The 25,410-nt window shown below is 32.4% G+C and overlaps 2 protein-coding genes across 2 annotated transcripts in view; one reads left to right on the top strand and one right to left on the bottom strand.

Moving 5' to 3' along the window:
* Nucleotides 1-25,410, bottom strand: part of LOC117166834 (flotillin-2) — a 342,246-nt gene that overhangs the window by 118,164 nt on the left and 198,672 nt on the right. The gene's annotated exons all lie outside the window — the stretch shown is intronic.
* Nucleotides 11,700-16,742, top strand: LOC117166831 (glucose dehydrogenase [FAD, quinone]-like). The gene is made up of 4 exons (XM_033351166.1): nt 11,700-12,279; nt 14,915-15,079; nt 15,160-15,312; nt 15,395-16,742. The coding sequence occupies exons 1-4, from the start codon at nt 12,007-12,009 to the stop codon at nt 16,652-16,654; spliced, it is 1,851 nt and encodes a 616-aa protein (XP_033207057.1). The 5' UTR covers nt 11,700-12,006; the 3' UTR covers nt 16,655-16,742.

The following is a 25,410-nucleotide window of genomic DNA, read 5'->3' as shown; positions in this document are numbered from 1 at the left end:
ATATTCACATGGTAGAATGCTACTATGCTTTCTGCAAATCCCTACGATGAAAAGATGTTGCACACTTCTTTAACACATTTTAACGGTTTAAATTATTAACATAAGAGCCGTCCGCCTCCACGTCTTCACCAAAATTTGACAACACGTGTTCTGAAAGACGCGGTAACGTAAAATATTCAAACTGATTTGTTCTGCGCAATCTCGTGGCACATTAGTAATGCGGATTAAGAAAATCTTTCTTTGATTCAAAGAAATAATTTGCTTATTTATGATTACTGACTAAAAAGAATTATTTCTTTCATTGTTCGTAGTAACTTTTTTTAATCAACATAATTTTGTTTTAAATCAAACAAATAATTTCTTTAAATGTAATGAAGCACGCGACGTTATTTATTAAAATCAAATAAATTTTCTTTTAATCTAAAAATATTTGTACTTTGAATCAACAGCACCTAGTCAAACAACATTTTTTTTAATTTAATAAGAACTTTTCTCTGGATGTACAGACAATGGGAGGTTCAAGTGCAATAAGTGGAATGCTTTACGTAAGAGGTAATAAAAAAGATTATGATACATGGGCTGAATTAGGGAATACTGGCTGGAGTTATAAGGATGTGTTGCCCTATTTAAAAAAATCTGAGGACAACAAGAACGAAAAGGTAAAGCAAAGCCGGATTTTCAATCACACAAGTTTCATCATTCTTACATATATGTCAGAAATGTTAATTACAGGCTAATTTTCATTTCAATAGATTCTTCAAGATAATCCTGAATATCATAGTAAGGGAGGGTATCAAACAGTAGAAAAAATTCTTTACGAGGATATGAATTTAGAAAATTTGATGGAAGCTTCAAAGGAAGTTGGATTCAAAACTGTAGACGTGAATGCAGAACAACAGTTAGGGGCAATGATTTTACAAACAAATACGCTTAATGGAGAACGTCAAAGTACTAATACAGCATTCATTAAACCAATTCGAAACAAAAGATCTAATCTATTTATTGAAACCGAGGCTTACGTTACAAAAATATTAATTCATCCAGAAACCAAAAAGGCACATGGTGTCGAATACACCTCTACTTATGAAAAGGTAAATAAGGTAGCAATGGCTAAGAAGGAAGTTATTGTTTCAGCTGGAGCTGTAAAATCACCTCAATTACTAATGCTTACCGGTATTGGCCCAGCTGAGGAACTTGAGAAACATAACATTAATTTAATTCAGAACTCACCCGTAGGATCTAATCTTCACGATCACGTGACGTTCACTGGAATATATATTATTTTGGATAACAAAACTAAGACAGAAAAGACGTATAAACAAAAAAAGGCAGATTTGATAACATATTTGCGGGCACATGAGGGTCCATTGTCATCAATAGGTCCTCAAATTATATCAATTTTCGGTAAAACAATGTATGAAGAAAATTCAGATGCGCCTGATGTTCAATTGTCCTTCATAGGAACGAAAATTGCTGATTTAAACTTGAGTTCGATTATGTCATATTATGATTCGATTCTTTTTTATCCTATTTTGCTCATGCCCAAAAGTAGAGGATATATTAAATTGAATAATACAGATCCTATTCTAGGATCCCCCTTAATTTATCCCGGATATTTAAAAGATGTTTCGGATGTGAAACGCATGGTAGAAAGTATCAGAATGTGTCTCAAATTTTTCAATACCACATCCTTCAAAAAAAATAATTACAAATTGTATGATATTCCACAATTTCCTTGCAATAACTTGGTGTTCAATACTGATGATTATTGGAAATGTATGTTAAGAGCGAAAACAGTGCCAGGTTCTCATGCAGTTGGAACTTGCAAGATGGGTGTTCAAAATGATTCGGAAGCAGTTGTGGATTCCCGATTACGTGTTTATGGCGTAAAGGCGCTTAGAGTGGTAGATGCATCCATAATTCCTGTTATTGTCCGAGGGAATACAAATGCAGCTACAGTTATGATTGCTGAAAAAGCTAGCGACATGATTAAGGAAGACTGGGGAGAAAGATAATCTTTACTTGTGGCACTGTTGTATAGTGCAGTAGTCAAAACTTAAAACCCAGAATTTACTATTCATAATTGTCTCATAATCCGCTGTGAATGTCTACTATAATTATATATAAATTTTAATTTGAAAATAATTACCACATATTACCAAATATTGCTTTTCTTTCTTTCAAATATTGTGTATTACTTATATTACAAATATTGTGTATTGTGTGTTCAAGTAGGTTTATAGAAGGAGAAACTAGCAAATCAGATACACGGCTGGCCCTGAAATTTCTAGAAGAGTCTCGACAAGTCCGTGTCTGTCAAAAGTGCATTGCGATCCTTTGATAACCTGCCGCATAGCTTACGTACAGATTAGTTGCTAGTCTATCCAGTCGTTACTTTGTACACTTTGTGTCAACTGAATAAATCAATTCGTTTCGTGTTAAATAAACTGTGATCATTTACAAGACCTGAACGCATGCCCCGACAGATTTATAATTTTCTTTTGGTCTGCATTAACGTGTACACAAATAAAGTGACAAAGTTGCCTAGCTTCAACAATGATTTTTTAATTAAAAAAAAATGGCAAAATAAACCAATAATTTTATTTATATTTAATTAAATTATTATTAAAAAATACTTCACTATGGTGTTCAACTCTGGAAAAAAATTTTTCCTCTAAAATTTGCTTCTATAAAGAAGAGAGAGTTTATTGTAAAGGTTTACTCAATTATTACACAATATATTATCAAAACAACACTGAAAATACAGATTACCGCAATTCGTGTCTATCGAAAATGAGAACTTGAACTTGAAAATGATAACTTTAATAACCTTTTTCTTCCTCATGTCAGGAAGGCGAAACGCCCATCGGGCAGTATTAAACTGTCCTTCGAATATACTCTCAAATTTGAACACTTTCAGAAATAATTATCAACTGCACAATACAGTTAAAAGTAAACAAATTCAATTGTCTATAACAAATATACTCACCAAATCTCGCAACTAAACGCTTTTTCTTAGAAAATTTATTTCTCGATTAAATCTTCTTGGAAGCAAGCTAATATTGATAATCCATCCAGATAATTGAATGAACGATTGATATAAAAAATTGTGTAGATACATGTGCAATTACAACAGTTTTCTACACAACTAAGTAATTTTTCCGGTCTAAATCTTCGAAAATCGTAAATATTCTTTTTTTTTTAAATTAAATAACAATATATAATTGTAATTTATATTTTTGTGAACAATCTAATATTCACATTGAATCTATATGTTTGGCTAATAATAAGATTTACTATTATTATAGACAAACTATTTTTAAAATGCACAACTGATACAGTTTCTGTATAAGTGATTTTTTCGTGCTTAGTATTCAAAAAGAACTAGATATTGGTATTGTAATAAATAAGTCTTTTGTTCCAGCAGTATAACAATTTATAATAGTTTATAAAAATCTTATTTTTAGTTATTAGCTTAACTCCTAGATTAAATGTTTATCTTAGTTTCTTTACAATAATATTTAAGGGGAAAAAACTTTCAAATGGAGCATTTTTTAAACTATTAGTTATTAAAAATAACAATTTGTATGTCTTAGTTATGCAGTAAACTGCTACACTTGCATATCTGTTACGAACAATTGAATTTTTGAACTTTCATCAATATTTCGCAGTTGATAATTATTTCTAGAATAGTTTCAAATAGGTTCAATGGGAAGGAGACTATGGCGGACTGACATGGGAGCGCAGCCGAGAAACCCCGGCTGCGCCCGCCTTGGTTGGCGCTCCACAAGTCATGCCAAGGCGTCCTAAAAAGATTATATTAATCAAACAAATAAATGTATTTCAGATTGACATGGAAAGAGTGAGAAGAATATCCAATCATATTCACGATTTAGACTTGTATTACTATAAGTAATACCAGTAAATTAAAAAACTGTCCTCCAATTTCTTTTTACCACATTATCCGTAAGAAATTCCCTAATGCATGTTTGGGATCCTATTTAAGAAAATATTTTTAAAATGAGTAATAAATTATTCATATAGAAACAGTAAAATTTAAAGGAATATTCTTGTCATCAATTACATTAAGGCCATGTAATGAGTTGGTCACGTGACCAGATTCATAACTTACCGCCACTTTTTTTATTTCTTAACTTATTTTTCCACGAAGCGTCACATCGAATTGGAAATTTGGGATACTAAGTAAGAAGCACTAAAAAAGGGTGGGTCTGATCCTAAATTTTTATAATTATAAAAAAAGTGTTTTTTGTAAATACATTTTTTTGTGCTTTTGTCATAATTATTAAAATTTAAGACGAGACCCACCATTTTTTTTAGTCAAAACTAATATTTTTGTTTGAACAAATGGAAAGGATGTTGCATTAACTCTTATAAAACTTGCGAGAATTTAAAGTTCACTATATCAAAGTTAACAATTGAAGTTAAAACGATAGTCATACATTTATTTGAAAGAGTGAAAACATCGTTTGAAGTTGCCATTCCCTGACAACTAAATTCCACGGCTAACTTACATTATGGAATATTTGGTAAAAATCTCGGCTAAGCGGCGTCGCTTGAAAACTCAGGGCATTATGATTTTCAATGATTAAATTGATTTTTTATAAAATACATTTTTAACGGAACTGATAAAATTCTTTATATGAATAACATTCTTTAATTTGATATCTCAGTAACTCAGTATAATAAACTTGAGTGTATTTAGATGTAATATTTTATAAATTGTACTCATGGAATTAAATCTTATTACCTTAGTGTATAAATTTCGTGATAAATAATTCATAATGTTGTAAATATAATATTAAATGAATGAATTTGAAATAGAAAGAGTTAACTTTTATTTTAAATATTGTGAATCATAACCTTTTGGCCCGCTCGGAAAATGGCGGAAACAATCGAGGAGCATTCTCAAACGAAACTATATGAAAAATTAAGAATAATGATTTCATAGTTTGCTATGCGTCTCAGATTTCGGTCAACTTCATATGGACAATATCAATTTCGAAAATACCTTTTTCGACATTATGATATTCACTATTCTTTTTATTCAAATTATTTTTCGAAAACTCACTAAAAAGAATATCATTTTTTGATTGTGTTAATTCTTGAAATGGAGATTCATAAAATTTCGTATTTAGAATACTACTTTGTCGTCTTCGTGTTTTAAATACTCGTATGATAATTTTAAACTTCAGTACTGAATTACGAATAAATATAATAAAACCTCGGTTTTCCCTATTTTGGAACGATATTATACTCAGTGGCGTAACTACAACCGTGTAGGACCCACCGCAAAAATGTTTAGGTGGCCCCTCTTATGAAATTCAATAGCAAACAGCGTATAAGTGCAACTGAAATACATTTAAAAAAACCATATATATCACAAAGTTCTTTTTATATTATATTACAAATTATATTTTATTTTAAACAATTTATAAAATAAATTATACATAGTTCTGACATAAAAATTATTATTGCACGGTTAACAAAATTATCTGCACGTTGCTATATTGCAATTCGTCCCCCCTTAAACTAACTTAAATTACCCCTAAAATCGTCTTCAAATCTTCGAGATTTATTTCTGGTCATTTTGGAAGTCTTATGTGATGTTTTAAAATCGTTTTAAGTATTCTCTTAAAATTGAAAATTGTTGAAATCCGTTGAATTAATCCTCATAATTATAGAATATAAAGTTTAATTCATAAAATGCGGTTTTAAAATATTTTTGGAAAAAGAAATGTTTAAACAAATTATATTTGTTCAAATAATTAAAAAATGTTTAATATATTCTTTCAAAGTTCTATAATTCAAAATAAACAATTATTTAAAAATGCACAAAAATGTATAAAATTGAAATTAAGAGATAATTTTGCCACTGGCCGTAAGGAGCCCCCCCCCCCCCCGCAATGCGGGGTTTCACGGTAAGGAAGTTACGCCACTGATTATACTAAAGTCTAATTCATTTATTTCATTAATTCTAACGAAAGGTCTGTCAGTGTAAGTTAGGAAATAAAAAAAGTGGCGGTAAGTTAGGAATCTGGTCACGTGACCTACTCGTCACATGGCCTTACGGAATTAAAAATTTATCTGTTTCAGATGCAATCCAAAATACATTTATTGATTAAAAATGTATAGGACACCTAAATGCATCTTTTAAGAGCACCTGCTATAATATTGATTTTTCACATATATTAAATTTCAATAGCGCCTATGAGGTACCTTGAGGAGGTTTTCACATCAACTTATTTATGTGAAAAGTATGACTCCATTTTAGCGTGCAAATATGAATGATGGCAACTCATTTAATTTATTACAAAATCTCGACTAATTTTCGGCTGTATTTAATTATTTTAGTAATTTTTAAGTTTAAACTCAATGTTTATATAAAAATGACTACTGATTAGTCGAAATTTTCTCTAAAACAAGTTACTAGATTACATTTCAAGAATTCGTATCAAAGGATATATTTCTTTATTTTGTAAATTGTAAAATATTATTATATTTTGCTATACTTTACTATAATAATAATTATTTTGTTATAATTTTATCATTTTTCGTAATTTGTAATGTTATTATTATGAATTACTTATTTAAATCAAGGCTTAAATCTTCGCGACAAAAATACTTGAAAACTTGCAGTTTATGGCGTGACAAGTTTCATGTTACAAAACTGTTTGCCAATGTTCATTGTTTTGACACGTTTATCTTTATATATACAATAGATTATGATATGATGAATTGTGGACATGGAGAATTAGAATAAAATTAGAATGCGAGAGGGTAGAGAGAGGTTATGTATTAAAATCACGGAATCACAGAAATAACTAAGGTTAAAATTTGTTGCATGTAAAATTTCCCGCTGTTAAAGTTTACATGCTATTTGGCGAAACTTTATCCTACGATGGAATATAAGCTGTCGTCTGTTACGGCATCCTTACCAGCAATGGGAAAACGGCAACACGGAGAAAAATGGATGGTCAAAATTTAGAGAGCCAGACAGTCTTTCTACATGGTGGAACGGTCCTTCCAAATTTGTTTCGACATTGTTAAAAAGACTCTTATTTGATCGCCAATCTGACTTTCATAAGAAAATCAGACTCACTATCAGGAATGACTAAGGTATCCTTTTCGTGATGGTCCATACGCACATATTGTTGTCTTGCATTTAAAACATCTATTAAAAAGCAGATAAGCCATTCGCGTATGGTCGATTGCTTGATTTTTGAGCGTCAGTCATGCGCGTGAAAATTTAAAGGGTATCGCTAATTGGCTCCAATTAGCATAACGGACTTGTAGACCGTGTGGTACCAAAGTGCTATCTGTTAAGAAAAGAAAGTTTTCACCCACTTATTTATTTATTTAAAATATCTTATCAATATGATCTGTCTGCACATTTATATGGCCAAACAGACCGTCCATTTTTCTCCGCGAAAGAATATGAGTGAATCCGAGCTATAAATCAGGACACTAGACTTAAAACAACACAGAAAAAACAAAAATTAAAATGTGTTGCAGGTAAGACCTGCAAGGGTTAACAATTAAACATATTTCGGCGAAAGTTTCATCGATGTTAGGAAAATAATTTTGAAATCTTCGACTAAGTCACGTTGAAGTGAGCAAATTTCGGTAAAATATGTAGAATCAACAACAGAGAACACGAAAAAAATTTGTTCTTACTGATATATCTCCTCCGAAATAAATTACACTATTGTAGACGAATTAAAACTTATTTAATACCATTTAGCAAAAAGCGCAAAAAGCTACTGACAGATGCACAGAAAATCGCAGATCCTCCAATGTACACCGAAATCGGTGTTCAATAGAGTTGCAACAAATTTGAACCACACAGGTTCATTCGGAGAATCTAGGGGAAAAGCATCATTTAGACACTGTTTTTTCTCATCCAGTGCAACGTGAAGTGTCGTCTACAAACTGTAAGTCATCTGTCAAGATCATTTTGTCGGTCGTTATTTGAGTGAAACAGATGTTAATAAGCAGGTTAATTATAATAATAATTACCTAACTTTTTATTTCCTCTCATTTACCAGCGAATAAACAGTCTTGGAATAAAAATAGTACTTGGCGTGATGTAATATCTATATGTTAGGATAGTCAAAACCTACTGTATGACATTCAAACCACCAAAGCCGGGATGTACAAACTAAGTCGTGACCATCTGCATCGAAATTGATGCCTGGTCGTTCGAACAAATTTCCACTAGATTTTCTGCGGAAGTTTAAAGGTATCTTAAATATCTAATCTTGCTGTGGCTAGTGCCATATATGAAAGATAAAGTAAATACAATTGTATAATAAAAACAAATTTGTTTTTCGCGATGAGTAGGGATGTAAATTTGCATGAAAGTTTAGCCTGATGAAAAGTTTCATGAAACATTGCAATGTTTCAAATATAGCGGCGGGAATATTCAAACTGATAAAATAAAAGCCTATTAGGTGTTTTCACTTCAATAAACAACTAACTTCACTTCGTAGATTGCTGAGGGGAAAATAAGGGACCAAATGTATGGGATTCAGTTCATTTTTGCCCTATTTTGCTAACATGTACGTACAAGGTAATTTTTTCTATATAAGTGTAGTTAAAACATAGTTTTTATTTTTTAATTACTATTTAATGAAATAATAAAATAATAATAATGATAATTAATTACAAATATATTAAAGAAATAAAGTTTTGATCCATTTTTCCCTCTCAGCTTTTAACAAAGTGAAGTTAGCTGATGGTTGAAGTGAAAATACCTTATTGAGGCTTTCATATCCCAAATTTTTCCTGAGGGCTGATTTGATTTATTTTTCCGGTTTGTACTGTGGACCAATGATGCCAATGTTGGCACCCTGAGCTACTGCGCTTGCGTTAGGGCTGACCGCTCATTGGCCGCACTTGGCGCACGATTCAAAATTACATTAACAAACAATTCTTGTAACTTAAGTAAATAATTATTAAAATATCCACAAGGATATATACAAATTGTGTAACTTTGATTTCAGACAAAAAAATACAACAAATATATAATATTAATAACACTTTATTTTCAGTGAATTCCAAAGACCAAATTATATTTTACAAAACATTCAATTTAAAAAGAAATTTCTTGGAAAAGTGATTGAAAATAATTATTTATAATTTTTTAAATATTTTTTATGTATTTTTCTGGGAATTCATATAATGATATAACCTATAAATACATAAATTATCACGACTGAATTGTAGTTATGCTTTCTTTTTTTTTTACTTCAAGCGTCGTTTTGTCACATCTCAAACGAAAAGAACAATCTGAAATTTTGTTTTAGAATTATTCAAATATTATCACTATTATATTCTGCATTTAGCTTCTATATATCAAGCTGCTAAAATAGCATATGATATTTAAAAAAATGTATCTATTAACAAATATTTTGAGAAATATTAGTCAGTCTTTCAAATTCAATGAAAATAAACTGTTATTCATCAAATATATGTGTTATAAATTTTTTTCTTGTCTGAAATCAAAAGTTACACAATTTTTATACATTCTTGTGTATATTTTAATAATTATTTATTTAAATTACAAGAATTGTTTTTCAACGTAATTTTGAATCGCGCTTCAAAGGGTAGACAACTAGTGCTCAGCTCTGACGCACGCATGAATGAAAATTATTATAATTTTATTATTGCATTAAATAATCTCTAAAAAAGAAAAACTATTTTTCAGTTGCACTTATACAGAAAAATTACTTTCTACGAAGATATTAGAAAAATAGAGCAAAAATTAACCGATTTCCATGCATTTGATCAATTGTTATCCCCTCAGTTTTCAACGAAGTGAAGTGAGCTAGTGATTGGAGTGAAAATACCTTATTGTATATGTAGACGGTCATGACTTTTTCTATACATCTCGGCTTTAGTTTAAATATCGACGGGCATGACTAACCTAACTTTTGGAAGTTGCATTAGGAAGTTATAATTTTATTCTAAGTGACTGGTACGCCCTATTAAATGAAAGAAATTTCAAAATTAGGTAAATATTGTTTCAAATGGTTTCCTTATTAACAATTATTTAGGCTAATATCGCAAAGCGAATAGTTGCTTTGACAGGTATTCAGGTGTCTCCAACTGATACTTTCCCCTAGATGCCCACATGGGCACCTACGTTCAGAGGAATACATTTGAGACTTGAAAACTCTCTCAAATGATCATTGGGAACCCAATGAAATTTGAGCTGCAACGAATTTAACACCAGCGTTTTTCTGTGTGGGAATCCCCATTTATCTCCAATTTAATAAAGTGAAACGACGATAGATAGCGCTGACTTCGTAATTCTCGCTACATCTTAAATAAAAATGGAGCGATTATAAGACGAAACATTATCCAGGCAAAGTTAAAAATCGGAAATTATCTTCGATTCATGTAAAGTTTATCTGGCAAGGTTAATTTTTGTTGCATTGAATCTTTCACGTGAAATCGATGTAAACTTTATCTTTCGTTTTTTCTGTGATGGAATCTATTTCACTCTCGAAAAATGATAAGAAACGTTCCAGAAATTAACAATTTGTTGAATTCTCAGACGAAAAACGATTTGCCTGCTGCAAGGTAACTTTCTTAACGCTTGCAAGTTTCAGCGCGACTAGGGTGCGCGACGTTTGTTTCTAGCGCTTCGCGCTTGATAATGTATTTACTTCACGCTGCATGTTTGGTTTTTGTACTTCCCCACATTTGTGCATAAACTTTTTAAAATTAAAGGATAAAGCATCGATCAAACTGTAATTTGGTGATTGCGAATTATCTTTTGTTAAAGCTCCTTCGGCTTTAACGAACACATTCTCATCCACTGGAAGCAGAAATGAGGCCCAGAGATAATAACCAAAATTGTATAATTGTTGATAAAACTGTTTATAATAGGAATTGTTAACGTATTGTGATAAGTCGATAAATACATCAGTTAGGAATTAGTTTCATAAATTTAAAATGTTAAAAAAATGTTTGCTATACTTCGGCAGAAGAGTGAAGAATTTGTCTGTAATAATTAGTCAAATAACAGTAGAATTCTTTACATTCTGCAAGTGCAGGTGTACTAATACTGACCAAGTGTGAGTTTGCTTCATCGCATATTTTTAAAAAAAAGCATACTATTGAAAATGCTAGGTAACTTTATCGTTTTATTTTTTTACATATTATTGTAAACCAAAATAAATTAAAAATCGAAGCCAGTTAAGGTTTTAAGAATTTCATGCTGAGCTAGTACATTCGTTTTAATTCGTGTGAAATCTATGAAAAACCCAATATGTAATAAAGAAATGCATTAATGAAGTATAATTTTCTTTCAGATATGTGGTGTAAAATTATTTTCCAGGTGTTGTAAATAAAGTTATAAGGATTACGTGTAACCTTACTGCCAATAAGAGGAAATTAGAAGAATAGAAAGAGCGAATTGAAGATTATTTCTGCATATTGATGTGACACATTTTCCTAATTGTTTAAAAACATTAATTTACGCCCCACATTCAGGGGGAGTACATCACAATCGCTTACGCCTTCCATTTAGGTCTCGCGAAATATGATCTTATCGGTCATAAGCATATAAAAGTATAATCTATAAATAGTAATGTGCAATTAATATATTCGACTCCACAGCGAAATTGAATTTTTTATTCGACTCTCGATCAGCACTATTTCACATCAGTTTTATTTAAAAACCAACGGAACAGTTTCAAATTTGCGAAATTTTACTTTCGAAGTGATTTAATGAGCTTCGAATTTTTCTCAAATTAAACTCAATTTTGAAAAACCCCATGTTCCAAACGTGCCCAAATGGATTCCAATTTGCATTTGAAATTCGACCCAAGTGACTCCTACCACTGGTTGTATTGCACCTGTTAGTAATGTTTACACAGTGATATAAAAAGCAAATATAAAGTTTTATCAAAGCTAGATTGTGCTACAAAAAAGAAGAGCTGTACATTAGTGTCAATCAGGATAATATTAAATTCACTCATGTCGTTCGTGCCCCTAAATCTATTACAATCATGTACTACGGGTGCCGATGGATCAGCATGTCAAAAAACGTCAATCATGTTCTTAATGCTCATCGCTAACTTATTCGGATATTCTGTCGATGGAAATTATTTAAGAATACGTCGCTCAGGAACCAAAACCCAAAGGATTTTTCCTCAGTCTACTCCTAAAGAATACGATTTTATTATCATTGGAGGTGGCTCAGCAGGTTGTGTCCTCGCTAATAGGTTGACAGAAGTTGAAGAGTGGAACGTAAGTACGAATTTTAAAACAATAATAAAAATTCTTTTAAAAAAGTTATTTATTAACAGGTCCCAGAAGTTGGAATTACAACATTGTAATATCGATATGGGGACTATGCCATAATTTATTGTTTGTTTAGTGCTAATTTATGTTACAGAAAAAAAGTTGTGCCGGGTAATTTTGGCCAAAAACATGTACTAATGCTAGCTTCAGCTGAAGCCACAACTTCAGTATGCGAAACTTGGAAACTATTAGTGATATCGGATTCTCCTTTGCGCAGGAATTTAGAGCTGTATGCAAGAAATCCGGCCACTTTTTATTACTAAAAACATGTAATAATGCTGGCTCCAGGTGTCTCTGGCATATGAAACTCGAAAACTATTAGTTGTACTAAATTCTGCTTTGCGCAGGAATTTAGTGCTTATTTAGTGCTAACATATCTTCGCAAGAACTAAATTCTGTGGTACAAAAAAGTGCCCCGATTTTGTGCATAGCACAAATCGAGAGCATTTAATTAGCCCTAAATTCCTGCACAAAGGAGAGTTTGAAACCACCAATAGTTTCCGAGTTTTCCATACCAGTCACCTGAAGTAAGTATTGCTACACGTTTTTGGGAAAAAAAAAGTTTCCGGATTTTGTGCATAGCAACCATCCAGAGTACTTAATTATCACTAAATTCCTGCGCACACAGTAAAAAAAAGTGTTCAAAATGATTCCGAAATCAATATCATTATGATATGCAACAAAAATGATACCGAATTCAATAGTATTGTGATCGGCCGAAGTAAATGATCGACATTTGAGATCATAATTATCTGATTTGGGATCATGTATGATGTCAAACCAAGATGGCTGACGTTCTTACAATACTTTAGCTCATATTCACGCCTTTTATGGTTTCTGATCGTGCAGTGTACTTGAAAAGTTAAAATAATAACGAAATCTGATATTATAAAATATCACCTGTTAAGGGTAGTTGTCACTTGCGTGCGGTTAGCTACCATTTTTAGGTTATGTCATTATGACACCGGCGCCAAGAATTGGCGGCCATTTTGTTTAGTCAGACATATGAACCAAAAAATGAGGTCAAATTGATCCGAATGGAAAATCATTATGATCTCGAGAGTCAAATGATCGCTGGGGCAAAATGCTCTACAACAAAATTGATCCTTTTTTTTACAGTGCAAAGGAGACTCTGATATCACTTATAGTTTCCGAGTTCCATATGCCAGTGTCACCTGAAGCCAGCATTACTATACACGTTTTTAGTAAAAAAAAGTGCCTGGATTTTGTGCATAGCATAAATCTGAAGCATTTAATTAGCCCTAAGTTCTTGCGGAAAGCAAAATCTCATATCGCTGATAATTTCCGATTTTCGCATACCGGAGTTGTGGTTTAACACAGTAAAAATAAATATTCAAAATGATACCGAAATCAATATCATTTTGATATACAACATACATGATACCGTAATAAACAGCATTTTCATTAGCCGCAATAAAGATCGACTTTGGAGATCATAATGATCTGATTCGGGATCATGTATCAAGTCCAACCAAGATGGATGACGTTCTTAGACTACTTTAGCTCATATGGAAGCTTTTTATGATTTCTGATCATGCAGTGTACTTGAAAATTAAAAAAATCATCGAAATCTGAATAATATTCTTGTAGATGTAAGTCAAAATTTCAGTCAATTACACTTATCACATGCCGGCATGTGATAACTGTGTGTTTTTCGATGTCAACATAATCTGAACCTTTATTTAAGACCGTCTAGCAGACGCAGTCATTTCAGTAACTAACAAATTAAATTTAACATACAGGTGCAAAATTTCGTAGAAAGAAGTATTTTATACTGATGAGGACTGTCGACGTACAGTCGAAACGTTTACCATATATGTACTGAGAATCTCTCAGGCATAATTTCAATAAACTGACCTGTAATTGACTGAAATTTTGACTTCCATCTACAAGAATATTAGAAAATATCACCTGTTACGTTTATTTGTCACTTGCGTGAGGTTAGATACAATTTTTCGGTTACGTCGTCATGACATCGTTGGATCAAAATGCTCTGCAACAAAATTGATGATTTTTTCTACTGTGCAGCTGAAGCTAACATTACTACATGTTTTTAATCAACATTACCGGATACAACATTTTTTTCTGTAGACTAAATTAGCACTAAATAAACACTAAATTATGGCATAGAACCAATATCGACATGGCAATATTGTAATTCCAGCTTCCGGTAAGTTTATTTAAAAGAAGGCAGAAGCTCAAGTGCACCTCGACGGACTAATTTTAGTATTGGTTACGCTTCTACATTTTGTATTATAATTCGAGAAGCAGTAAATATTTTATGATTTTCTTCGTCTTATTTTAAAGAGGATATTTCAGAATTTAGTTAAAACGAGTTTCAATTTTTTCAATTCACTCCTCTAATGCGTGCAAAGAGTGGAAGTTGAGAATCTGAAATTGTTTAAAAACGTAAAATAGATATGTTACTCTCACATCATAACTATGTCTCTATTTTTAGAATATATTTCAAGTAGGGCTCAATCATCGCAGAATTTAACAAGCTTTCTATACGATTTTTATATTAACAAACTGATTTATATACGTATTTCAAACTTTTTAGGTACTTTTATTGGAAGCCGGCATGGAAGAATCAAAAGTTTCACAAGTTCCTGCTTTTGCACCGTATTTTGTACATAGTAATATAGATTGGAATTTTAAAACTCAGCCAAGCGAAAAATCGTGTCGTTCTTATAGAGGTGGTAGCTGTGTTTTTCCCCAAGGAAAAGTAAGTTTTAGTTTCTCGATAATATGCTATTCAACTTCCTCTATTAAACTACTTAACAGAAAACTCATTACGTACTATAGGGTCTAGGTGGTTCAAGTTCTATAAATTCAATGATATACGTTCGAGGTAATAGAAAAGATTACGAAAAATGGGCTCAGTTAGGCAATGCTGGTTGGAGCTACGAAGAAGTGCTGCAATACTTTAAAAAATCAGAAGATAATCTAGACAAAGAGGTGAAACATTTTTAGGCCTTAAAAATAATTATTTAACGGCAAATTTTACTTGAACTAAACATTAATTCTAATAAATTTCTAGATTGTGCAAAGTAATCCAACATTTCACGGAACTGGAGGATATCAGCCTATCAGCCATTTCCCTTACACAGACCAAAACGCCAAAATTTTAATTAATGCTTTTGAAGAACTTGGCTATAAAAATATTGACGTTAATGCGAGGAGACATATAGGGGTTACACGTTTACAAACTACTTCAAAAAATGGCAGGCGACAAAGCACTAATAGTGCTTTCATCCAGTCAATTAGAAAAAAAAGGTCAAACCTTTTCATTGAAACTCAAGCCTTTGTAACAAAAGTAATAATAGATCCAGAAACAAAACAAGTTAAGGGAGTGGAGTACACTTCAACTGCCACTGGAAAAGTTAAGATAATTCTGGCTAGAAAAGAAGTGATTATATCAGCTGGTGCAATTAATTCACCTAAAGTTTTAATGCTCTCTGGTATAGGGCCTGGTTCGGAACTTCGAAAACATGGTATTAATGTTATTTATGAGGCGCCAGTTGGTCAAAATTTTCATGATCATGTAACAACTTTGGGTATTGTCATAAAACTTAATAAGACCTCATCTATTAAAAATAATAAAGAAAGGCTCAAAGACGTTTATTATTACTTGAGAACCGGTAAGGGGCCCCTCTCGTCTACTGGGCCTATGGTGTCAAATGCGTTCATTCAAACAAACTATGAAGAAAGTGATAATCTACCTGATATTCAATATACATTTGGGCCTGTTTATTCAAAAACTTCAGGCATTCAACCTTTATCTTACTTTGATGCTATCGGTGTTTATCCAGTATTGATTGCTCCAAAAAGTAGAGGATTTATAAAACTCAACAATACTGACCCAGTTTGGGGTGATCCTATTATCTATCCGGGATATTTCGAAAATTCTTTAGACAAATATAGAATGATTGAAGGCATTAAAATATTTCAAAATATGTTTAATACAACAGCCTTCAAAGAAAACGAATATCAGATGGATCATGTTCCTCTACCAAATTGTAAGCAGTGGAAATTTAATAGTGATAAGTACTGGTCATGTGTGATTCGCGAGTATACTGCGTCTTGTTATCACATTGCTGGGTCTTGTAAAATGGGGCCTCAAACTGATCAGGAGGCTGTTGTTGATCCACAACTACGTGTCTATGGAATTAGTGGACTTCGCGTTGCTGATGCTTCAATTATGCCGATTGTTGTTCGCGGAAATACGAATGCACCGACTATTATGATTGCTGAGAAAGCCAGCGACATGGTTAAAGATGCATGGCTAAATAAATCCTAATAGTTGTTATGAATTATAATTTAACTTTAATTACGAAATACGCAACCCCAACAAAAAGGACCCCGCAGAAAATGTACATGAAATGGCTTTCGGTCGATTTTGATTAAACCCCGAAAATGTACATTTTTCGAGTTATAGAGGGTTAAACATCCAACCCTTTTAAGAAACATTACCGAATATCTCGAAAAATGCAGCTCTGCGAAAAAAATGTTCCCTATGAAAGTTATTGGGCTCTAACGGGGAAATGCAAAGAAATTCATGGCCTTAAGACACTGGTCATTCTTCAAGGTCATTCAATGTGAACTTGTCATTTATTGCTAATATTCAGCCAATAAATACAAGATATGAAGAGGAAATCAATATAGAACCCATAAAGGCAAGAAATGATAATGACTTAGTCAACAGCCAGCCAATGAAGGCAAGTCATGAGTGCGATTTAGGGGTGCAGTTCCGAATAGGTGAACGTGACGATTTCCTTCATACTGCGTATTCTTATGTATTTTGACGCGCTATTTACGAAAATGATAGTGAAAATTGGCGACTCGGCGATTTTCATGGTGAAATTGCGAAAAAACCATAAAAAATATGTTTTTTTGCGTTTATCTCAGCCAATATGCAAAATCTCGCAAAATGTTCCAATAAAAGTTGTAGATTGTACAAAAATACACATTTTTTGTGTAACACATTTTTTTCTGCGAGTGATAGTTTCCAAGAAAATTAGTGATATCTCGATTTTTATGAAAAAAAAACAATGAGCATTCTCCATTGGTTTCGGTTGGGTACTCACGCTTTTCACCACGGAAAGGTTGGAGTATTTTGAAAAGCATTTTTTTTTGTATTTTTTAAGTTTTTAATTATTTTTTTTTACTTTCATGATTTTTAGATATATTTTAATTTATTTTAATTAGAAATTCTGAGTATATTCTATTTATTGTCTTGATTGTATACTCCTTATAAGTTTTTTTATAATAGTCTGGGGAGTATATTTAGTGGCCAGGTTAATATGCTTTTATGTTAGTAATTAATTCTTTAAACGGATCAACAACTATTTTCTTTACGCGTCGCCGCCACAAAATTTCGCAGAGATGCTCTGCAATGTTGCTCTTACGCACTCCTCCTCGTGAGAGAAATCGTCGCATCCACCGCCAAGATGACTCGATGTTTTGTGTGTGCGCTCCGGAATCGGGATCCACAAATTGTTCGGAATGATTCGCAGTTTTGTGGACAAATCCATGATCTTCGAGATTAATGTATTGCTTCCAACAATCGGTGTGGATTTCTGTCCCTTCCGCTACATGCTTTCTTATTAATGTAATTAAAGTAGCCTGATCTCTCTTATTATCGGGACAAATTTCCAACCGATAGTTCTAGGAATGTCCTCTGTGGATCATTCCGAGAATCTATAATCCTTCTACTACACGTCCTCGCTCGTATTTTCGACGGCCAATTTTGCACTCATCGATTTCAACAACTTTACCGACACCGCCGATGCGACCATCCTCTTCGAAGTTACTGTCGAGAGCAAGCATGCAGACCTCTCTAGAAAATGAGAAGCGGTCTGAAACTGTTTCTCGAGAAATCAATTGAATGTTTATAATGCTGCTTTCCCGGATCGTTTGTTCAAAATTAAAATTTAACTCAAAACAATACGTAATGAGCATACAGGCCGCTGCAGAAATGCGGCACCTCTCACACCACGTATTTTCTGCAACAGTAATACTGTGACGATATTTTTGTATTTTATAACAAAGGAAGGATCCGCAAACATGTTCAGACTCCACAAGAGTCATCTTCTTATGTTTTGAGCAAAATCGTTCAGACGGAATTAATTCGATTTGTCGCAACCACTGAAGAGTTGTTTCCCTTTCTTGGAAAATCTTAGGTAAACTAAAAATATTATATGTTTCATCCATCTTGACGAGGACTCAAGAGAGGAAAATCTCGAAAATAATATTGCAGGCAAGAAACACACGCCCTTAAGTACTATGAGCGCGTATGGTGGAGAAAGACCTGTCGCTTATTGCATTGAAATTTGTTACATTTCATCAGATATATCTGTGATTTTCTCGGAAACTATTACTCGTAGAAAAAAATGTATCATATAAGAAATGTGTATTTCGATAAGATCTACAACTTTTATAGAAACGTTTTGCGAAAATTTATGTATTGGCTGAGATAAACGCAAAAACCACGGCATCGCAATGACTGGTCACAAAAATAACTTAGTTCAGACACGATCCCCTTTCCAACGTGTCATGGGGGGCAGGAAGGCACCCCTGTGAATGGAACCAGAAAAAACTTAGGAAACGGGTTCAATTACGCGTATAAGACGGGTTGCTGACACCGGGGGACGGTTAACACTCGAAAACGAAAAGAGCATGATTTTTATGGTTTTTTTTCATAAAAATCGAGATATCACTAATTTTCTCGAAAACTATCACTCGTACAAAAAAATGTATTCTACAAAAAATGTGTATTTCTGTAAGATCTACAACTTTTATTGGACGCATTTTGCGAGATTTTGCATATTGGCTGTGATAAACGCAAAAAATCACATTTTTTATGGTTTTTCCGCGATTTCACCATGAAAATCGCCTAGTCGCCAATTTTCACTATCATGTTCGTAATCAGCGCGTCAAAATACATAAGTATACGCAGTGTGAAGGAAATCTTCACGTTCACCTATTTCGGAACTTTATCCCGATTTAGTCATTATCTAGCCAAGGAACGCAAGACATGAGCAAGATTTAGTCGTTATCTAGCCAATGAAGGCAAGATTTGTCCAGGATGTTGTCAATATCTAGCTAATGAAGGCATGACATGAGCTTGATTTTGACAATATCCGGCCAATGAAGGCAAGTCATGAGCGCGATTTAGTCATTATGTAGCCAATGAAGGCAAGAGATGACCAGGATGTCGATTCTAGCCAATGAAGGCAACTTCTGGTAACTGAATATCTCTTGCTGTTAATCGATTTCCTGCGTCATTTATGGTCTGAATCAGTCTTTGTGATGGAAAACGAATTCTTTCTTGATGCCGAGCATACCATAAGAACCATAAGACACTACTTATATGTGCAGGAGTTCACAAGTGCACATCCTGGACAAATCTTGCCTTCATTGGCTAGATAATGACTAAATCTGGCTCATGTCTTGTCTTCATTGGCTAGATAATGACTAAATCGCGCCCCGGAACTGAAGCGGAAGCACTAAGAATTATTATTTGTTTGAATCAAACAAATACGTTCTTTAATTTAAGTATAAGACGTTTAAACAAAATTATTATTTGGTTACATGAAATCATTTATTATTATTATCAAAAGTTAGCGTTAATTAAAATATGTGCGTTTTAATTCCGTGCTTCTTATGTTTCTGCAAATCCTTGTATGACTCCTATATCCTCGAAGGTATTAAACTATCAATTTAGAGAAATGTCAGATATTGAAATATCTAGGCATAGAGTGAACAGCGCCAATTCTTAGCCCCCCCCCCCATGGCACGCTCCATTGAATTCTAAGATAATACATGTTTCGACATGTTTTTCTCTTAATTGATTTAATTCTACTATCGGTTTTACATATAATGCATATACTAATTATTCAGTTCAATGAAGTATGTATCCAAAATAAAATCAATTTACTTCCGTTTACAGCATGCCAAGAATAGAGTTATAAGATGCCTAACTTGGTGCGGTTACCATAAGTACATGCAAATGTTTTATATGTTAAGACATAAAATAATCACAGAAAAAACTAAGGATAAAATTTGTTGCAAATAATTTTTAACCCGAAACAAGGCAAATTTTTTCCTTCGTTTTTTCTGTAATAATCTCCAAGTTTATATCAGATATTCCTTATAAAATTGGAAATATGATATTATTCGAATCAAATATTCACTGAAGAACTAGTTATTATTATTTTCGGATTATAATATTTTTTGTCCGGCCCCAGTTGAAAACGCGTCATTGCATGAACGAGAAACAGGCGTGAAGCATCACTTGCGTACTCCACCGCCATGAAACTTTACGTACAATACATAAAACTTTACGCCAGTTACACATACACTGCACCATGCAAGGGAGAGTATGGAGAAAATTAGATTTATTTTTTTTTTAATTGTATCGCTCGACCCGACGTCTTCTGGTAAGTACACTATTTCTTCCTTTCATTTGTAATAAAAAATTCCCAAGTACACCAAACAACCTCTATCTGCTTCACATGCTTCTGTTTATGGAAGGTAGGATAAAAATTATCGTATGCATCAGGGTCGTACGGCTATTTTGACAAGTGTGAACTTGCCCTCGATACATAGTGTAGGAATCTATAGGGGAAGGGCCGGCTCAGTGGAACAATTTTAGTATTTTGATTTTTTATTCTTATACCAATGTTTTATTAGATTCAAATGGAAGTTAGTCTAAAGTTATCACTATTTTCGCGCATGAAAATAATTCTGTCGTTTCCAAAAAATTAAATTCGAACATTTTTCTAGATTTTTCCAAAAATAGTGTAAAATGGTCCACTGTACCCGACTAAGCAGGTAGGGTGAGCCACGAGGAAAGGTACAGTGAGCCATGAGAGAAATCGCTATGCAACATATTTCAATCAGTGCAGGTTGTTCTGACATTTCCACGTAAAACAATAAAGTTTAATAATTGACATATATTTAAAGATTTTACAATTATATTTGATATTTCCAATTTTGTACAAGAAGTAGCAACATATAATCATTAACTGGACTGTTAACACTGTTTGCAATTTTAATACACATTTACTATACATTTGTATATTAAATATAAAAACAATGTCTATGGAATAGTTATTAAGAGACTGTATAGTAAATTTAATATACATGTATATAGATCAACACTTAGAAAAATCAGGTAATTTCACTTCACACAAATCAAAAATAATTTTGGCAGTCATTTTTAACTCTAAACGTTAAAACATAATATTTTTTCTAGTTAAACATAAATCATACTGGGTTTAAAGTGGAAAAGTTCAATTAAACGAATATTTAAGACAACTAACCTAAGAGCAGCGGTATTCACGTTAAAATTCTGACATTTACAGTTATTTTTGATGAAAACCCATCCCGTACGCTGGACTATGATTCAAAATAAGAGGCCATTAAAAAAATTTGTCTACACGAGACGAGTGAGTACACTGTTAAAAATTTCTATAGAGATTTTACTATAAATGCAATGGAAGCAATATGCATATAGGTGTAGTAAATTTAATATACCATTATATTGTAAAATAATATACATATATAATCAAATAGAGTGCATAAAAGTTGAAAGTTCTTTGATGTATTCAAATCTTGTCAAATATTTAAAACTAAAATAATAACCTACAATTCATCGACTAAATTCTTATTTATAATCAAAGTGCAACGTACGGGTGGAGTCTTAATTATGTATTTAATTGAACTTATCCACTTGAAAACCAGTATAATTTATGTTGAACTAGAAACAAATATAATGCTTTATTATTTAGAATTAAACATTACTGCAAAAATTACATTTAATTTGTGTAAAGTGAAATTACCTGGCTCTTCTAAGAATTTATCAATATATATGTATATTAAATTTACTACACAGCCTCTTAATAACTATTTTATAGACCGAGTTCTTAGATTTACTATACAAATGTATAGTAAATGTATATTCAAATTGCAAACATTTTTAACAGTGTAGGCTATACCCATATAGATTTTGAGCCGCTAGAGACTTAATTTGTGCAAAGAAATTCGTTAGTGTGCCTTCTGTTTCCCTAAGCTTGGGTAATTCTAGGGAAATTAAAGGTCTTTCTCACATTAAACAGATTTATACGGGAAAAAATAACAAAAAACCTTTGCAGATATGCATGCTAAATCTAAATTTAAATACCACGAAAAACTGCAAAGGATATGAGATTGTTGTTGTTTTTCCCCGTATAAATCTATATAATCTGAGAAAGACCTTCAATTTCCCTAGAATTATCCAAGCTGGGGGAAACAGACGACACAATAGAGAATGCCTGTGTACAAATTAAGTCTCTACAAGTCGCTACACTTAAGAATATAAAATGGATTTGTTTATTTTCGCGGATACTGGTATTATCAAAACAACGTCTAGAGTATTCCTAGGTTTCCCCCTATTATCTGCATCTAGCGTAAAACTGAAACGTGTCCGAGAAATTCTGAGGCTAGATTTGGATTCAGCTGCTCAAAATCCATAAGGGTAGCCTAGTCACTTGTCTCATGCAGACAACTTTTTTATGGGCCAGTGTGACCAGAAAAGCCCTAGGATTTTCCCTACTTTTTGCATCTAAGGAGAAAATGGTACAAATCTAAGAAATGTAGTTGTGAAATTTAGATGGAGGGCGCAAAAGTGCAAAGAATATAACATTTTTATTTTTTTCATATAAGTCTGTGTAACACGAGCAAGACCTTCAATTTCCCTAGATTTATCCTGGCTAGGGAAAACGGAAAGCAAGCAGGGGAATTTTCGAGTATGCATTTGGTTTTTACGAGTCCCAACAAATAAGAATATGGCACCCGTAAGTTTATTCTTACAAATACTGATATTATCAAAATAATGTGCAAAATATCCTTAAGTTTCCCCCTATTTTTACATCTAGGGGAAAACGGACATGTGTACGAGAAATTCTGAGGCCAGATTCAGATTCAGCGACTCAAAATCCATAAGGTTAGCCTAGTCACTTGTCTAATATAGACAAATTTTTTTTTGGGTCTGTGTTATTTATAGGTCAAAATTGCTCTTAAAAAAGGATAAATGCATGATTCAGAAATAAAAGCTTCATAATCAATAATGTCATCGAATCGGACCCACGAAGTTCTCGAACCACCTCAGCCTCGTGACAAATTTGGCGTACGCCAAGAAATCCAATTTTCTGACTTTCCAATATTCACGCGGTCTGAAAGTTTGTGTATGTAACGAGTAGTTTATTATAAAAATGTGAGTTTGATCAAAAATAATCCAGCTATCACGCAATCTTTTGCATTACCAAGGCTGAAAGAAAAGACGTGAATGCACATGACGTGACAGATACCTAAAATTCACTAAATCCAATCTAAATTTATTTTTTCCAATACCCACGCGGAAAATGTGACTTTCTTAGTCAGTTTAGAGACGACAAAATGAACGATTTTTCGATCATTGTTCGCGGCCGTGGGAAAAGAAGATAAAATAATTGATAAATGTAAAAACCTCGAGCAAAGTACTTTGCCGACTGTGATTAAAGTTCTTCATTCACGCTTTTTACTTTGCTCACTGTTGTCAAAGTAGTTTGTCCACTTATTTATTAAATGAGTGTAGAAATAGTAGAAGAAAATTGAATGAAAATAATTACTTTTTCATGTATCTATCCCTGTGACGAATCATAATTTTCGAGTACTTTTCCCACTTCGACGTATAATATACTATTATCCAACTTCGGAGCAGGGAACTGAAGAAATATCAATATTTCTACAATTTCGAAATTTACCAGGAATTTCAAAAATTTCGAAAGTTACCAGAATTTTCAGAAAAATAACAAATTTTTTGTAATTCCTGATATCTAAGAAGTTTATTTTTATTTGGAAGCTCGATATTTCTATTTAAATTCGCTGTGTTATAAAAAATATTGTACGCAGCAAGGATGAGAATTTGAACTTTTTTTGTGGTTGATTCTAAACCAATCTATTTCGATTATCACAGTTTCCAAAAATGGAAAAGAAACAATAAAAAAATGCATATCTAACATTGCTAAAATTAAAAACCATTCTTTTTAGAAAAATTTAAATAAAAAGACTTCTGTTAAAAAATTGAGGTGAAATTATTTAGACTAAATTAAAAGAACTCTTAAAATGTTCATAACCAACCCCTACAGATTGGAACGAATCATACGTTTAGTGTCTATTTAAAAATGTTAAATTAAGATTGAAAAGTAATCTATTTTACCATGAATAATTGTATGCAAAATGAGCATGAAAAAGATTCGTCATTCAAAAACAGATTTTCCAAACTAGATCACTGTTCGGCTGATTAGAGACAAAAAATAACATAAATGAAAAATGAGGAAGGAAAAGGGAAAAAATCAACCAAATCTAACCCACTTTTTCCTTTCTCCTTTCTTTTTATGCTTCTAGGGAACGAACATTTAGACCTCATCAGTGATTATTTACAGAAAAAACTAAAGGTATGAGAAATTTATATACCTGAAAATAAAATATTTCAAAGAATAATGATCAAGTTTTGATTAAGTCTAATGTAATAAATATATGTTTCTTGAAAAAATGATTATTCTTATAAAAAAATTTCTTTTACTTTAAATTACAAGAAAGTTATTGTATCTTGAGAGGTCTCTTTTTAAATTAATAACCTTGTTACCTTCTCTTTTTATAAATAGCATCTACATGATTTCTCTTATGATAAAGAATTTTAATATCATTCCCATTGAAATCATGACCATGTGTACTTTTATGCTTTAAAAGGACAGAGTGAGATCTAGGACTTCTGTGAAAATTATTTTCATGTTCACCTTTTCTAAGCCTAAGTGCCCTTCATGTTTGCTCTACATAAATTGCATTACAATCTTTGCAATTAACCTTGTAAATTACACATTTTTTGTCTAGCATTTCATATCTATATTTTTCCAATTTTACAATCATATTGCTCCTAAATGGAACTCCATATATAGTATGTAAACCTAATTTCCACAACATTGATTTCAAGATCTTTGAGATTTTCCCAAAATCTGGAAGAACAACAGTGTT

Source organism: Belonocnema kinseyi, chromosome 2 (genome assembly GCF_010883055.1).
Source record: "Belonocnema kinseyi isolate 2016_QV_RU_SX_M_011 chromosome 2, B_treatae_v1, whole genome shotgun sequence".
NCBI lineage: Eukaryota > Metazoa > Arthropoda > Insecta > Hymenoptera > Cynipidae > Belonocnema > Belonocnema kinseyi.
This window is presented reverse-complemented; position numbering and strand designations above follow the sequence as displayed.

Excerpts from the sequence above, each read along its gene's own strand:
- LOC117166831 (XM_033351166.1), top strand. The coding sequence starts at position 12,007 with ATGTCGTTCGTGCCCCTAAATCTATTACAATCATGTACTACGGGTGCC. Across the intron at positions 12,280-14,914 it reads CAGAAGTTGAAGAGTGGAAC|GTACTTTTATTGGAAGCCGG; the intron begins GTAAGTACGAAT and ends CAAACTTTTTAG. Across the intron at positions 15,313-15,394 it reads AAGATAATCTAGACAAAGAG|ATTGTGCAAAGTAATCCAAC; the intron begins GTGAAACATTTT and ends ATAAATTTCTAG.